This window comes from Notamacropus eugenii, chromosome 2, assembly GCF_028372415.1.
Source record: "Notamacropus eugenii isolate mMacEug1 chromosome 2, mMacEug1.pri_v2, whole genome shotgun sequence".
NCBI lineage: Eukaryota > Metazoa > Chordata > Mammalia > Diprotodontia > Macropodidae > Notamacropus > Notamacropus eugenii.
Genome location: NC_092873.1, coordinates 279,735,539 through 279,751,225, shown reverse-complemented (window position 1 = coordinate 279,751,225; position 15,687 = coordinate 279,735,539). Strand labels below are relative to the sequence as shown.

The window sequence follows — 15,687 nt, the reverse complement described above, 5'->3', positions numbered from 1 at the left end:
TGATATTGGTGGTGGTGGTGGTGGTGATGGTGATATTGGTGGTGGTGGTGGTGGTGGTGATGATGGTGATTGTGGTGGTGTTGCTGGTGGTGGTGGTGGCGGTGATACTGATGGTGGTGGTGGTGGTTGAGAAGGAGAAAGAGGAAGAAGAAGAGAAGAGTAGCAGCAATAGCAGTAGTAAGAGTAATAATTGAAAATATCCTTTGCCTGATCAGCCTAATGTCTACCAGTCAGAAGGAAACAGAAAAGTCATGTTGTTTGAGTATACAGTAATCAATAAGATTGAAAGACTGAAGTATTTTGAGTCTATTTATGTAGACTGATTTTTTGTTGCTATGTTAAAAAGAATTCTTTAGTAGTTTAATTTAGAAATGTTTATCCTCTGCTGAAAAATACCAGCTTAAAATATTTCATTAATTGTTCTGTAATCCACTTTAGTCACTTACAAACAAAATTAGTAGGGCTTTCAGGGCTATGAATTATGAAGCTATCTCATTATTATCTGACATCTGAGGACTATTATGACTTTCATTATAAATATTTCTAATCAAAACTGATCGAGTATGTTCTTCTTATGGAATAGCTACAGATTTTTCAACCTTTAGGTAGTCTTTAGTGAGCAATTATTTGTATTGTTTACTCTTAAAGTATGACAATATCATTAAAAATAAGCTGAACACTATTTAATAAAATGTGTTAAATTGGTCCTTGGAAGTGACATATTTAATTGGCTTTATCTATTTTATGCAAAAATCTATTTGCTCCACTAGTTTAAAACAAATTTATAATATCATTAAAATAACCAATAAAATCGTAACCAGGTCTTTTCTTAATATGTACAATTAATATATTTGTTCTTCTTCAAGTGTCAACCAGTTTAATGTAGTTCAAAGTACTATATAACTCAGGGAAACAAGGTAACAGAAAAAAACTAAATGTGAACAGTCTCATTGCTTGTTACTTTTGCTTTAGTCTATCTGGGACTCAGATCTCTATATAATGAGCTCATATAAGTTTGAAAAGCAATTATTCTATAGCTTTAAGATCATAGGATTCTAGATTGAGAACTGAAGAGGATTTCAGAGGGAATTTAGCTAACCTCCTTCATTTTACACCTGAGCAAACTGAGCTTAGAGAGAATGGATTTGCCCTGGTCCAAACTTTGTAAATGAGAGAATCCAGATTTTTGAACCCAGAAACTCTGAATAAGACACATTGAAAATGGATTCAAAGAGAGAGTCATACAAAGGCATTGAGACCTTCCTGGTCTCAAAGCCTGGGAGACCTGGGTTCCGAGATTTTCTCTGAAATTTCTACTCTGTTACTCTGGGCAAATTGCTTGATCTTTCAGTGCTCTTCTCTTGAAGACTGTAAATTGCAGGAAAGATGATGACCTGCACTGGGAAAGAGAGTTTCTTCACCCATGAATTCCCTATAATGGGAAATCATGGGTCCAGTTCCCATTCCAGTTTCTTTAAAGGATTCATTGCTGAACTGGATAGCTACTGAAAATTCTGTCATAACTAGTACACTGCTATTTTTTATTTAGTCCTTTGCTCCTACAAAAAGTGAATAGAGGATGTTCAGATAATGCTTTAAGGTTTGTAAAATTCTTCTCATACACACATATAATATACATATATATATTACATATATATATTTACAGTTGATCCAAATTATCCTTTACATATCTATAATAATCCAATTTATCCTATTTATAGATCTCATTGAATATACTTAGTTATAATCTTTCTTTTTCCATCCTGAAGACCTCCACTAACCTCTAATTATGAATCATTAACCCAAGGTCTTTTAGAGTGCTAATTAATTGCTTCTGTTTGGACACATTCCTACTTGTATTCCTCCTAGCATATGGTCAGAAGTAAACTTGGTATTGGTAATGTAGTCTGAGTGTGGCAGGGTACAGCTAAACTACCACCTTCTTATTCCTGGGATCTCTGTGTCTTTTAATGTAGCCTTAAACTGAATTATCTTTTTTTTTTTTTTGTCCTCCACATTATATTAATGATTCATAATGAGCTTTCAATTAATTGAAATTATAGTTTTTTGTTAAACCAAATATGAACTAGCCCTGTCTTGTACTTGTGATGTTGATTTGGTTTGATCCAAGTATAAGATTTTCCAATTATTCCTATTCAATTACATCTTATTTTGTTCCACCTACAATTCTAGCCTATCAAAATCTTCATTGAATCCTGACTCTGTCATACATTGTTAATTATCCCTCCAAGGTTTGTGTCATCTGTAATTTGATAAGGCTGCCATCTATACTCATATTCAAGTCAATGATTAAAAAAAAAATGTTAGACTGTATAAGGTCAAGCAAAAATCCCTTCATTACCCTACTGGAGATGAAGCTGATATTAAAATAGGTTTGACTATTCATATTCCATCTTAATAGATTTTATTAGATTGTTGTCTAGTAAATCTTTTCTACAAGAATAATATTTGAGACTTTGTCAGAGTCATGGTCATTAGCAGCTTGTATGACCCTAAGCAAATGGCTTTGTCACTCCTTGCCTCAGTTTCTTCATTTATGAAATGAGTGGATTAGGTGAACACTAATATTTGCTGATATTTATATAGTTCTTTGAAGTCTGAAAAGCATTGTGCATACTCATTTTTCACACATAGTTGAGGCTCATGTTAACTTGTGAATTTCTTGCTACAGTTATAATTCTTCTCTTTTTCAAATTAGGAAAATGATGTTAGGATATGTTAAATGACTTACCCATGATTACATAGCTAATCAGTTTCAGAGACTTGAACCCATATATTATTACCTCTAAGGCCAGGATATTATCTGCTATACTCTGCTGCTTCTAGTGTTCCTTCCAGCTATAAATTCATGATCCTATTATCTTATTTCCCCTTCCCTTGCATGAGTATTATTTTCCCTTCAAAGCCAACTGAGATATAGACCTCTCACTTCTTTAAAACAAGAGGTCAAAAATACCCGTGATTAGAAAAAATTATTTTAAAATATATTCTCTTTGGCATATGTGAGTCTTATCCATTAACAGTAATAATATTTTTCTAATAAAATATTGATTGACATGATATGATAGTGGCATAGAGAAGCAATAAGCTCATGTGAATATTGAAAAAAGGTGACAATGAAACGGTCATTGGCACTATGTATACATCCTTTCATGACTATCTGTACTTTGGAATAAGTATGTACTTCCCTAAGGCACCAAAAAAATATATTAACTTGTATCAACAAGTCATGGAATTTGAATATTTGAATTACTATCCCAGCTGTCTGAAGCCTAGAGTTAGCTTCATGTTGTCTTATTAGAGAAAAAACTGTCAGATGCTGAATAAAATATTTTTATGCCTTTTATGTTTCAAGTTACCGATAATTTGAAAAATGCAAATATTAAGAGACTTTTAAATCAAGCAACACACATTGCCAAAGGAAAGATATGATATGTAGTTGAAGCAATAGTTATGTTATTAATTGATTTCAGTGAAGGATGCATTTTTAAGTTACTATGAATATGTTAGCTATTAAAATATCAAGGTGTGAGGCATTTACTTCATTTAGAAGTAAGCAGTGGTTTCATCTGTAAAGTGAAGCACTGAGAAAATTATCAGTTCAATTGCTATAAAATAATTTTAGTTGAAAATATAGTTTAAAAAATCTCTTTACGTTTCTAGAATGTGCTTGGCCAAAATGATTTTTTATCATCCTTTGTGAATAGAGAAGACACTATTTCTACTACTACCACCACCATCAACAACAAATTTTAACTACTACTACTAACATGCATATAGGACTTTTATGTGCATTTGTACATTGATACTATGGAAAAAGCATTGCATGTATAATCAGAGAGGGAGGGTTAAAGTCCTATTTTTGCTTCTTGCCGCTTATGTCGAACCACTTTATCCAAATTCATTAAGCCTCTCTAACCCTTATTATTCTGTCTGTGAATTAAAAGGGGACGCCCTTCCATAGAAAAAAAAAATTGTCATTCTATGTTCTCATTTGTGTCTCATAGCAACCATATATACTATAGGTAATAGTATAAGCATTTTACAAAAGAGGAAACAGAAGAGATGAAACAGTTTTCCTATGTTTTCACAGCTCCTAAGTTTCAGAAGTGGGATTTGAACCCAGATTGTTGTGACTCAAGGAGATACGTTTTGTTCATTTTTTCATAGAGAAAAAAAATGTGATTTCCAACTTGAGTGATTGTTAAAAGAAGCCACTGTGGCAGTTGTTTTTGTCTGGCCTGAAAATAGAAAAAGAGTTCTGGATGATACCTTGAGTACATATCTTTGCTGTTAGGTATTAGGAGTTGGCAAAATACAGTTGGCAGACCACGTGGAGCCCACCAACTTTTTGTATTGTCTGCAAACTAACAATTAAGCCATTCTTTGTTCAGATCAAATTTTGCCTGTGTATGATAATTTGTCAACATTTAGCCTGTAATATAGATCATTTCTTTTCTATATCAGTCTGTTTCTATACTCAATACTAGCAAGTTCCTTCCAGACCTGCAGGAACCTGTCAGTGTGACTCTGAAGTTAGAGTAATGGAAACACAATGACATCTACTGAATTCCTTGTAACAATAGCTGGCAATTTCTCTAGTGCATTAGGTTTACAAAGTGTTAAGAAAAAAACACGTTTTTATCATTGTTTTATTAAATGAGGAAAAATTGAAATTCAGAGTTGAAGTGACTTGTGAGGAGATCATGGTTCAGGTATTGAGAAGGAACACAAGTGCTCAGGTCAGGCACTGCAAGAATGAGACAACGGAGAACTCAGAGCTCTGAATTCTCCATCTTTTGGCTGTTGTTGCCAGACAGATTCACAAGGACTAAATGTTAGGGAGACCTTCAGGAAAGTCAATCATCAGATGGCTCAAAGTGTGGCACTTCTTGTCCCTTATCAATCTAACCCTGTATTCCTGGATTAGATGAAGTTTGCTAAACTGATTGTGATTGGAGAATCTTGCATTCATTGCCTAAATGAAGCTGACTAAACCATTAACCTGTAGAGTTTATAAGAACTTGCTCTGTAAGGAGATCATCAGAAATTAAGCAGATGGAGTCACTTCTGTCAAGTAGTGCCTAGCAATAAACTAATCCTAACACTTACTCATTATCACGATTTTAAAAATGGGTTTAGAACCTAGATCATCCTGATTCAATTTATCACCATGACATGATTAAATTAATTTGAAAAATTAATTAAATTAAAATTTTAATTTAATTTAAAATTTATATTAAATTAAAATTAATTTCTAAATTAAAAAAATACGTCATGGTTGCACTGACTTACCTAAGAAAATAATCATATCTGATGAGCATTTTCTAAGCATAACTAATAGTTATGGGTGTTAATTATATGTTAAGGTGTAGATTTAAATATTACAGATTAGGGGAGTGTGTGTGTGTGTGTGTGTGTGTGTTTCTTTAAAACCAAAGTAAAACCTTATAAGGTTTTACTTTGGTTTTAAAGTACAGTTTGCATGCAATGTTACCTGCAGTTTTTCTGAGACTGAGATGACTAAAATGTTAAATTATGGTAATAAATGTGTGAATATGTATATTAAAAATCTGTTTTAATTGACCAGAAAAGATGAAAAATATATTAGATATGTAAAGATCAATTATACCATGAATAAATAGAAATTAATTAAAACCAAATAAAGAAAATTATTATAGTAAATTTTGTCTTTAAAAAATAACAGAATCTGCTCTTCTGACTTTGTGTAGCAATCAGATCGAGGAGTATATCTGAGAATAAAGAGTATATTTTAGAAAAGAAGTATTCAGTTTGTTAGAACCCAGAGAGAACTAGGAGTGATGTGTAGAAGTTTGCCAAGAAATATATGTAAACTTGATGTCATGAAAATACTAACAATTAGAAATATTCAAATATGCAATTTGCTAACTCAGGTGGGTTCTGCCATATTGGAGTTCTTCAGGCAAATATTTGATGAACACTTATATGTTGTAGAGTCAGTTCATTTCATAATACCTGGCACGTAGTAGGGACTTAATAAATGCTTGGTGATGGTTTTAGCTATTGGCTGGACTAGATTGTCACCAAAGTCCCATCAAACAATACAATGCAGATCAATTCTTTGAAATTTGTGTGTTGGAAGAGCCAGGTTTTAAAACTGGATCAGAATCAGAATCTTCCCACCTTTTCCATCCCCTGTGTATTAAAGAAAAAGAGAGATCAACTCTCTGCCATATCTTTTAGCATAAATATATAAATATATAGATATATATGAGTATGTATGTATGTATATGTATATATTCATGTAGATATATGTACATACACACACATATATACATATATGTATATATGTGTGTGTATATCTTTCTTTCTATATATGTTTTGATAATTTATTGATAGACCTCCTGGGCTTCAGAATGTTTGGGGAACTTATTTTATAACAAAATCATTTTCAAAAGTTGCAAACTTTATAATGTAAAGAAAGAAAGAGGAAGAAGATCATAAATTTGTGTATAGTAAGACACAATCTAATCTATGACACTTAGGACTTAGAGCATTTTATTGTCATAAGTTAATGGGAGAAATAAAATAATCGAGTGTGTGGGTTGTTTCAAGAAATATCCGATACCCTTTGAAATACACCTGAGTGGCCTTGATCATGAGAATAGACTATAGTTATAGAACTACATTTATATGGTTTTAATATCCTTTTTTCTTGTATTTCTGTTAATATTTCATTCCCAATGAAGTTCTACATTGTTCTTGTTGGTATTCAATTTAGTTTATATTTAATTTATTTTAATACTCTACCAACCAGTTTATCTATACTGTAAAATGTTTTTTCCCCCATTTGGAGTTAAAATAAAATAGTACTTATGTTTATAAGTACATTAGAGTCCATTTAATACAATTTAAATGGCTAAGATTGTGATTATATTTTGTATGGATATAGAACTCATATCAAATGCAAATGTTAACATTTCTTTTGTAATGGTTCCCTCTAGGGCCCTCCTGGAGCTGCTGGGTCAGAAGGAAGACAAGGAGAAAAAGGTGCCAAGGTAAAAACAAAGCCTAAAGATCTATACTTGAGTAGCCTACGAACCAGCTGAAGCTTACTTGGCTTACAAAATCCTTTTTTTGTGATTCAGTGCTAAATATATTCATAGGTTGTATTTTCTGACAGGGAGAAGCAGGATCAGAAGGTGCCCCTGGCAAAACTGGCCCTGTTGGCCCTCAAGGACCAGCAGGAAAACCTGGCCCAGAAGGTCTTCGAGGTATTCCTGGTCCTGTGGTAAGTATTCTGAATGACAGATGACACTTTAACCATTAACTTTCACAATATTTTTCCAGTTTAAAGTCATATCTATTTCTCATAGGGAGAACAAGGGCTTCCTGGAGCTGCAGGCCAAGATGGTCCACCTGGTCCTTTAGTAAGTACCATCTTCTCATCTCTTAAAAGAAGTAATTCTTCAAAAGACGCCTGTAATTTTAATAATTACCTGCAAGTTTAATTTAACCATACAATTGATGCTTAGCATTATGTTCTGGAATGTTCATATCTGTTCTGATACTAGAAAAGACTTGTCTTTTCATTGTCATGGATATTTCTGACACCAAAGCAGTTATCAAAACAAGACTAACATTTGTGCAAAGAATGTACCAATCATTTGTTCTAGATCTCCACTCATTATTCCCGTAACTGCTCTGATCAAAAACAAAGCTCCTTGTTCATCATTCCCCTAAATGAGTAATTAAGCAAAACAGATTCCTGCTTCAGCCATTGCCCTTCCACCCCACCCCCCAAGAAAATATGTTACAATTTGTACTGTAAATTAATTACCTCTCATCAAAAGGTAGTTATTTTAAAAACAAAACAAAATTTGCATCCCTGATATTTAGCACAATGATTGGTACATAGTAAAGATTTAATCATTGCTTTTGGATTCATTCATTTATTCAAGAAAAATCTTTGTTGCCGTAATGGACAGTCTCATGAGGACAAAAGCCTTCATTGTTTGGTAATCAACTTTCTGATGAATCATCTCTTAATTTAGCTATATTGTTTTTCATATGAGAGATGCATTGTCTGTCACTACTCAAAGTCTTTCTATCTTTCTAGAGTCATCCAGAGTCAATGGTCTGTAGGTAGGGATATGAAGACCTCACAAGCCATCTCCATGTGATGATGTGGCAGTAACAGTACTTCAGTGGCAATGCAGCCCCAATAAGAAGGAAATTTATGCTAAGTGATGGAACAAAGTCTTTGGAATATAGAATACTTGATTAGAAGAACGTTTGGTTCCTACATTCCTTGGATGAAAAGAATTTCTATTTGATATAGTGATGCAATTGATCTAGCTAAAGGCTATTATTCCTCTGAAACTCACCAAGTTCCATGGCACTTCTTTAAAAAAAATCACACTGACCTATGCTTATGGTCATTCCATGATTAAATACTTCTCTCCATGAGTAATGCATGTCAACAGAAAGATTAAACATCAAACTCTATTACTGAAGAAAGGAAACATTTTCATAGCACTGAATATCACTGTGAATTAACGAACCCAGTTTTAACAGTACTCTGACCTCCCCAAATCCACATTAAATATTTAAATAGAGTATCTTATTTGATCAGCTGTGCTGTTTGTAAATGGATGGTTATTTTATGATTGGGAGCAAGGATTTACTTTGTGTCAAATTAGGGGAAAAGGGAAGAAACTCTGCTCTCTAAACAGATCTCTGAGCTTCAGAAATGCAGTTGTTGGTCATGTAAGTATATTACAATGTCTGAATATAGATCAGAGTTAACGTGTTCCAGCACTCATTTTATAGATCAGGAAACTTTGACTAAGAGAAGTAAAATACCCAAGGTCTCACAAGTAGTAAAATAATAGGACTTGAGATTTTACCCAAGTTTTTCTGGTTCCAAATCCAATACTCTTTTTTTACCTTAACACCTTCCAGCCCTCATATATGTTAAATTTCATCTTCTTATCATAATGCCATTAGGGTTTTTCTCTTCATACTAGTAAATTTGAGTTTGGCCTAAAAGAATTAATAGTCATCTGTGGTATGACTAAGATCACACCAATTAAGTTAAATAGGCAGGTTCCGGTTCCCTAAAAAACTCATGCAGATATGCAGATCTATTCCAGACTTAGACAATGGTGTAAATTGGGTTACGGAGGCAGGAAAGCATAAGATATATTGGGAAAAAGGTGAGTGGTCTAGATAGGTCCCTTGAAGGAAACTAGTATGAGATAAGACTAGAAAAACAGAGTCAAACGAGGTTGAAGAGTCCTTTTAATATAGAAGGATAAACTGTACTACACTTAGTGAGCAATGGGAAACTGCTGAAACATTTTGACATGATTTTTTCTATACTTCCTATCAGAATACTTAATTTGACAGTGATGTAGAGGAATGGCATGGGTGAAGATACATATTAGATATCAATATGAATCAGACATGATAAAATGTGAGTCTGCATTTGGATTCTTTCAGTTTGAATGGAAAGGAGAGGATTTGATGCAAGAGATAACTACATAGAGATTAAGGATTCACTTGCATAGATGTTAAAATCATAAGAATGGATGAGGTTGTCAAAAAAAAGCATATAGAAAAGAAGAGGGACAAGGGGAGACCCTTGGAGAAGCACCAACATTTCTGGACAGATAGAAGAAAAGGAAACAATAAATGAGCCAATGAAGAAACCAGAAAAGAAACAAAGAGGATGTGGGAAAACCCATGGGGGACATATTGTAGAAGTGAGAAGAGAACAGTTAGACTGAGGAAAGTGTTAGATTCATGAATCAAGTAAGTATTGGTGACTTACAAAAATTACAATTGTACTATAATTTTGTTAAGTAAAGCCATATCATAAGGAATTGCAGAGGAGGGGATTTCTGTTAAAGAAGAGGAAATAATGATTTATAGAGCAATTTTTTCTAAGAAATTTCAGAATGAAAAAATATAGTAACAGGAATAAATGAAGAAATTTTCCCCCCTTTTTTTGATGGGGGAAACCTAATTGTGTTTATAATAGAAAGAATAAAAAGTTGAAGAAAAGAGATAGAGACAGGGGAAGTGATAGAGACAGAGAGAATAATTGATGATGCAAGATCTCAGAAAAGTAGTAAGTAGAGGTTTAAGGATTCATCATTGGGGGGTAGGGGGATCTCTTCCTGTGAGATAAAAGAGAATGCTGAAAGAATAGGTAAATATCTAAACAATTTTTAAGGTCTTACAGAGGGATGTTGAAGGACTCCAGGTTTGATTATTCTAAGGCTACTTATATAAGTTTAGCTTCTGAATGTTAGACAAAATGAGTTTGGGATTAGGATCTTCAAAAGAGTAGAGCTCTTTTGGAAAAAGTTGCTATAGAAAATCTGATAGTGATTGGCAGAGATAGATAAAAGAAACAGTAAATGTCCAAACAAGATTCAAAAGTATAAACCTGAAGTGAACCCAGTTAAGCATGGTTTCCTAACTTTCTCCAGAAATGCCCAGCAGTTTGGATTGACATAATGAGAAATCAGATTGTGGGAATTACCTAAGCATGAGAACAGAATTTCAAGAGGTGAGGAACTGATAATAGGATGCTAGTGAGAACATCTGTAAAATAGTTCATACTATGTTCCAGATTGAGTGGAGAGAGAAATAAAGGCAGTAAAAGAATGATGAACTGGAAGAATAAGTGGGTGGGAAATTAATGTACTGGATGTCCCAATGAGATTATTGAATAGGTTCACTAGGAATAAAGTGAGTGATGGAAAGGAGTTTCTAGTCAAAGAGAAGTTCAGAATATTGAAGGTGGAATAGATGTCAGTGATGAAGCAGTCCAGACCATAACTTCATTGTTGGCTGACTGAAACTGAATGAGAGTGAAGATCATTAGAGTTGACCAGGTTGAAGAACTATGACACCAAAATATTAAACTCACTTCATTAATTCAGCTCATACTTTGTCCAAGGCGCAATACAATTGAATAGGTTTTTAGTATGGATGTTCAAGTATGAGTCATTTTTAATTATCCATGCATTAATCATCTTGTATTTTGTCTCTACATTCAGATTCACCAGAAAGTGGTTTCCCGTTATTTTTAAAAGTATGTTACAAGGGAAGCCACTTATTGAAATTACATGAACATAGAAGGTTCATTTGTGAATTCCTTATTTTTGGAGGGATGGTGACAGATGCTAATTTTTCTAGGCCACATGGGTCAATTAAAAATATTTTAAAACATTCATGCAGTCAGTTAATGGCCACATTTTTCAGTATAATTTTAAAAGATGTCAAATTTGAGAGGCTTTGGTCAGCAGGATGACTAACATGAGAGAGCTGCCAGTCTGGGTACAAGATCCAATTAGAATAACTCTGTCTGTATATTCTCTGATATTTACAAGAGAAGCCCTGTTAAGTTTTGGTGGTCTATTGGCTTTGGCAGAAAAAAATAAGTCTGCCTAATGTCTATCAAAGTTTGCCAGAGCTTTTTTCTTAATATACAGGATTTTCCAATAAGTGTTCTGACCTTTCTCAAGATGAAGAAACCAGTCTGGTGACTTCCTTCAGCTAATACTAAAAATAAAACCTATCAGGCACATCCACTAAACCTCTTCTGACAGTTACTTCTTGTTTCTGTCTCCTGGTTAAATGTATGTAAATAGTGTAGCCAACAGTACAATTAAAAACTAGTGTGTGCCAAGTGAAATCATAAGAATAAGAGTCTACATGGTCTAAATATCTCTATTGATTCAGGGGCATTTGGGTGGCATTTATAGAGTGATTAAATGTTAGACTTAACATGACTGCCATTAGTTTCAATCTTGTTGCTTTTATTGCTTTCTCAGTCTTACTGAAAGGCTTCTCCAAGAGATCAAGAGACTATCCAATAGATCTCTACACAAAGTGACTTTATTAATGTTAGACTTTTTTTTTCAACCAAAATAGATTTCTATTCTAATAGTTAACTTTTACCAAATTGAAGGAAATGAGACTACAAAGTAGCCAATAAGAGTCAACCTTGACTTTTTCTCTCCCCTCTCACCCTCATATTTAATGTTGCCAGATGTTGATTCTATCTCTATCACATATTTCTCATTCATCTCTATCTTTTCCCTTGATTATGTGTGAACTACCTAAGTTCAACCCTTCATTATTTTTCACATAGACTGTTGGAATATCCTAATCATTGAACCCTCAGCTCTATAATCTTCCTTCAACAATCCATTGACTATAAAGATACGTTCCTAAAGTGAAGGTGCTACCGTGTCTCACACTAGCTCAAGAAGCTTCGGTGGTGGCCTATAATCTCCAAAAGCAAATAAAAATTCTTCAGTTTGTTCCTTAAGATCTTTCACAGTTTGTTTCAGACTGTCTTTTCAGGTCTCTTATACATTATTCATTTCCATATGCTGTACATTCCAACCAACTGCCCTACTTCTTATTCCCCAAGTTGCATTCCATGAGTCCCCTCCATGACTTTGGCATATAATCAATTTCCTTCTAACTTCTAATCTTAGAATTCCTAGTTTGTTCAAGCTTCAGTTCCTGGTATCTCTAATAAAAGGTCCTTACAAATGCTCTTCTTCTTTGGTTCTTTCTCCCTCTGAAATTTTGAGGATGTATTTTTATATCAATGTCAATATCAGTTCTTACATTTTTACATATTAAATTCCCTCCATAGAAAGTAAGCTCTTTGAAAGTAAAGACGTACTGATTTTTTTTTTGGACCCCGCACTTGGCAGTTTGCCTTAGGCAAGAAGGCATTTAATAGTGACATTTTTAATGAAGGCAACTTTCAGGTGATATATTCTCCCTTCAGATTTAATCTTGTAATTTAGGAAATATATGTTTTTCAAATTATGTGATTTTGAAGCTTAGGTAGAAAATATTCCCTTGCTTATTTTATTTTTCCTTCATAAAATATTAATTGTAATAGCTTCCACATCCAATCCATCTTTAACAAAATTAAGTAAGTAAAACTATTCTTTGGTGTCCATTACCTTTCATGTGATCAGCCACCCTAATCACAATTAAAGAGTCATATAAAGAAAGATTTGTGTTTTTCCTTAACTGAATAGTTTGCCATATTCGTTTCCAGGCAAACTCATTTTCGTATTACTCTTCCTCCCTCCATTCTTACCTTCCTCTTTCCCTTCCCTCCCTTTCTTTCTCTCTTTTTCCTTCCCTCTTTCCTTCCCTCTTTCCTTCCCTCCTTCCTTCCTTCCTTCCTTCCTTCCTTCCTTCCTTCCTTCCTTCCTTCCTGCCTGCCTGCCTGCCTGCCTTCCTGCCTTTCTTCCTCTTTCCTTCTGTTCTTCCTCTACCATTCTCTTCCTTCTTTTCTCTTTAATCCCCTCTGTCTCTGTCTCTGTAAATCTTTGTCTCTGTCTCTCTGTTTAGACGCATCTGTAAGATATCCAAAGCCATTTTTAATAGAAAAGTCCTGTATATATAGGTTCAGATTGAAATGATGAGTTTCAATTTGAATTTTTATCATAGTTATTATCATTTTTGCTGAGTTGTAACAAGTTGTAAATGGTATCAGTGTGTGTAGCATTGCATATTAATTGGTCAAACTGGCATATCAATGTATTTACTTTCCACTAGGTTAAAATGTATTCCAACCTTTAGATATGGTTCAGGGGCCATAGCTGTTTTGGGCTTCAATGAAACTAATACCAGAGCAAATATTCTATAACACACCACACTGCAGGTGAAAATGTTGGATTTTGTAATGCTGAAGCTTAAGCATATACCATCCCTGTTTTCCTTTTCATTTATATTCATGAATTATGTATTTGCCAGAGGTTTTGCATCTTACTGCATTTGAAGTGGAAATAGAAAACACATCCCCTTTCAATAACATTTTCAAAATAAAGATTTGAGGTTTCTGAATTTGTATCAGTTTCATAGGGTCACCCATTACTGTAACTAGGACCCTAATTTCAGAACTGTTTACTCCCAGGAGGAAATTGGTAATAATGAGATACAGGGTCAGCTTAACAGCCCAATCCTAAAACATGAATCTTATATGAGATGACTCTCTTAAGGAAGCTAATAGATTTCTTTTAATCTTTTTAAAGAGTATACTGGAAGAGAGGGTTGTTGAAAGATATAAATACTTGTCTAGAGTCCAATAACTTTCCCAAATTATTTCAAAGATCAAATTTAAGTTTAAGTTAGACTAAGTGTGGACACCTATTCTCTATCTTTCTTACACAATTTTTATGTTAAAAACAGAAAGGGTTTAGAATCTGTGTACTTATTAATGAGCAAATTAATACAGATCTCTGTATCTTGTAAGATCAGTATTTCCTCTCATAAATACACCACAGTAAAATCACTATTATCTCTCCGCAGGTTCTTGATCATATATAGTCACTTGTGTTTGAGGCATTGAGGAGTAATGGAAAGAAAGTTGACCCTAAAGACAGGAATATCCAAGTTCAAATCACTCCTGTGACATTCTTGGATGTTTGGGTCGGCCTTTTAAGCTCTCAGTGCTCTAGGGAAATCTGTAAGATTATAAATTACGAAGAAAACGGCAATCTATATTGGTAAAAAAAAAAAAGTTTTCTCATGTGGCAGTTAACATATAAATGAAATCATATGTCCAGTCACTGTCTCTATCTCTATAGTCAATTTTAGGAGTGGAAGAACATAAGATGAGAAAGGGGAAAAAAAAGCTAATGTGTTTGAATCAGTTTCATGTTTTTCTTTCTTTGTGAGGGGAGTATATTTTAACTGGCAAAAGTTAATTATCCATATATATATCTACCTACACAGAATCTCTATGTAGTTTATTTCAGACAATGATTTTATAATTGGTTTGACTTTATCTAACTTTAATAGGAATATGGAGTCACTTTTACATGAATGGACCATATGTAAAGAATTCCTTGCAGATTTTAGGAGACCTAAATATATGTCTCTCCTATTCTAAGAAATCGTGCCTTAAAAAATCATCAGTGGGTTTGGTCTGAAAAAGACTTGGCTTGGAGGACTCAGTTCTATCTTAAATTTTATATAATTCATTACGTTCCATTTGACTGAGTTATTCAATACATGGCATTGGTTATCATTTTTTCTTAATTAATGGAGCTCCGTAAGACCTCCAGATCCACAGAAAGGGGAAGGAGATTATATTCCTGATTATGTGATTAGCAAGAATGAAATATATTATTTTTAGCACAAATGATATTCTGTTCCTTTCTGTTATGTGTATTCATATAGCCAGAGTAAGTGAGCTGGGACCATGGTGCTTTAACAAATTAGATAGTATTTCATCTTTAGAGTCCAGTGTTAAAATCCTGCCTCAGGATGTATTTAAAAATGAATTTTTACAGTTTCCTTGTAGTCTCATTTGTACCTATCTCAGGCACAAGAATGTGGTATGATTGCTGATCTCTTCACAGGAGACCCTGGCCTAGAATAAGAGAAACTTGGGGCTAGGGATTAATCAGTCACCTTCACCTCCATTCAGAAGAGTATTGTCAGGCTTAATCCATTTCTTGGATGAAAGGGCTTCATGTGTAAATTAGTACGTTATGTCCATTATTGTTATTATTAGAATGTATAAGGAAGCTGATAGATAACTGTACTTACTAAGTCTAACTAAAGCCAAGTACTTTCAGATGTCTGTATATTAAATTAACTCATGAGTACAAAGAAAGGGAATGTTTC

The 15,687-nt window shown here is 33.7% G+C and overlaps 1 protein-coding gene across 2 annotated transcripts in view; it reads left to right on the top strand.

Annotated features, from left to right (window-relative positions):
- COL11A1 (collagen type XI alpha 1 chain) overlaps positions 1–15,687 on the top strand; it is a 276,695-nt gene that overhangs the window by 243,267 nt on the left and 17,741 nt on the right. For both annotated transcript variants that reach the window (XM_072644156.1, XM_072644155.1), the window contains exons 55-57: positions 7,008–7,061; positions 7,187–7,294; positions 7,380–7,433. In XM_072644156.1, the coding sequence (XP_072500257.1) occupies positions 7,008–7,061; positions 7,187–7,294; positions 7,380–7,433 (216 nt within the window). The remainder of the gene's footprint in view (positions 1–7,007; positions 7,062–7,186; positions 7,295–7,379; positions 7,434–15,687) is intronic.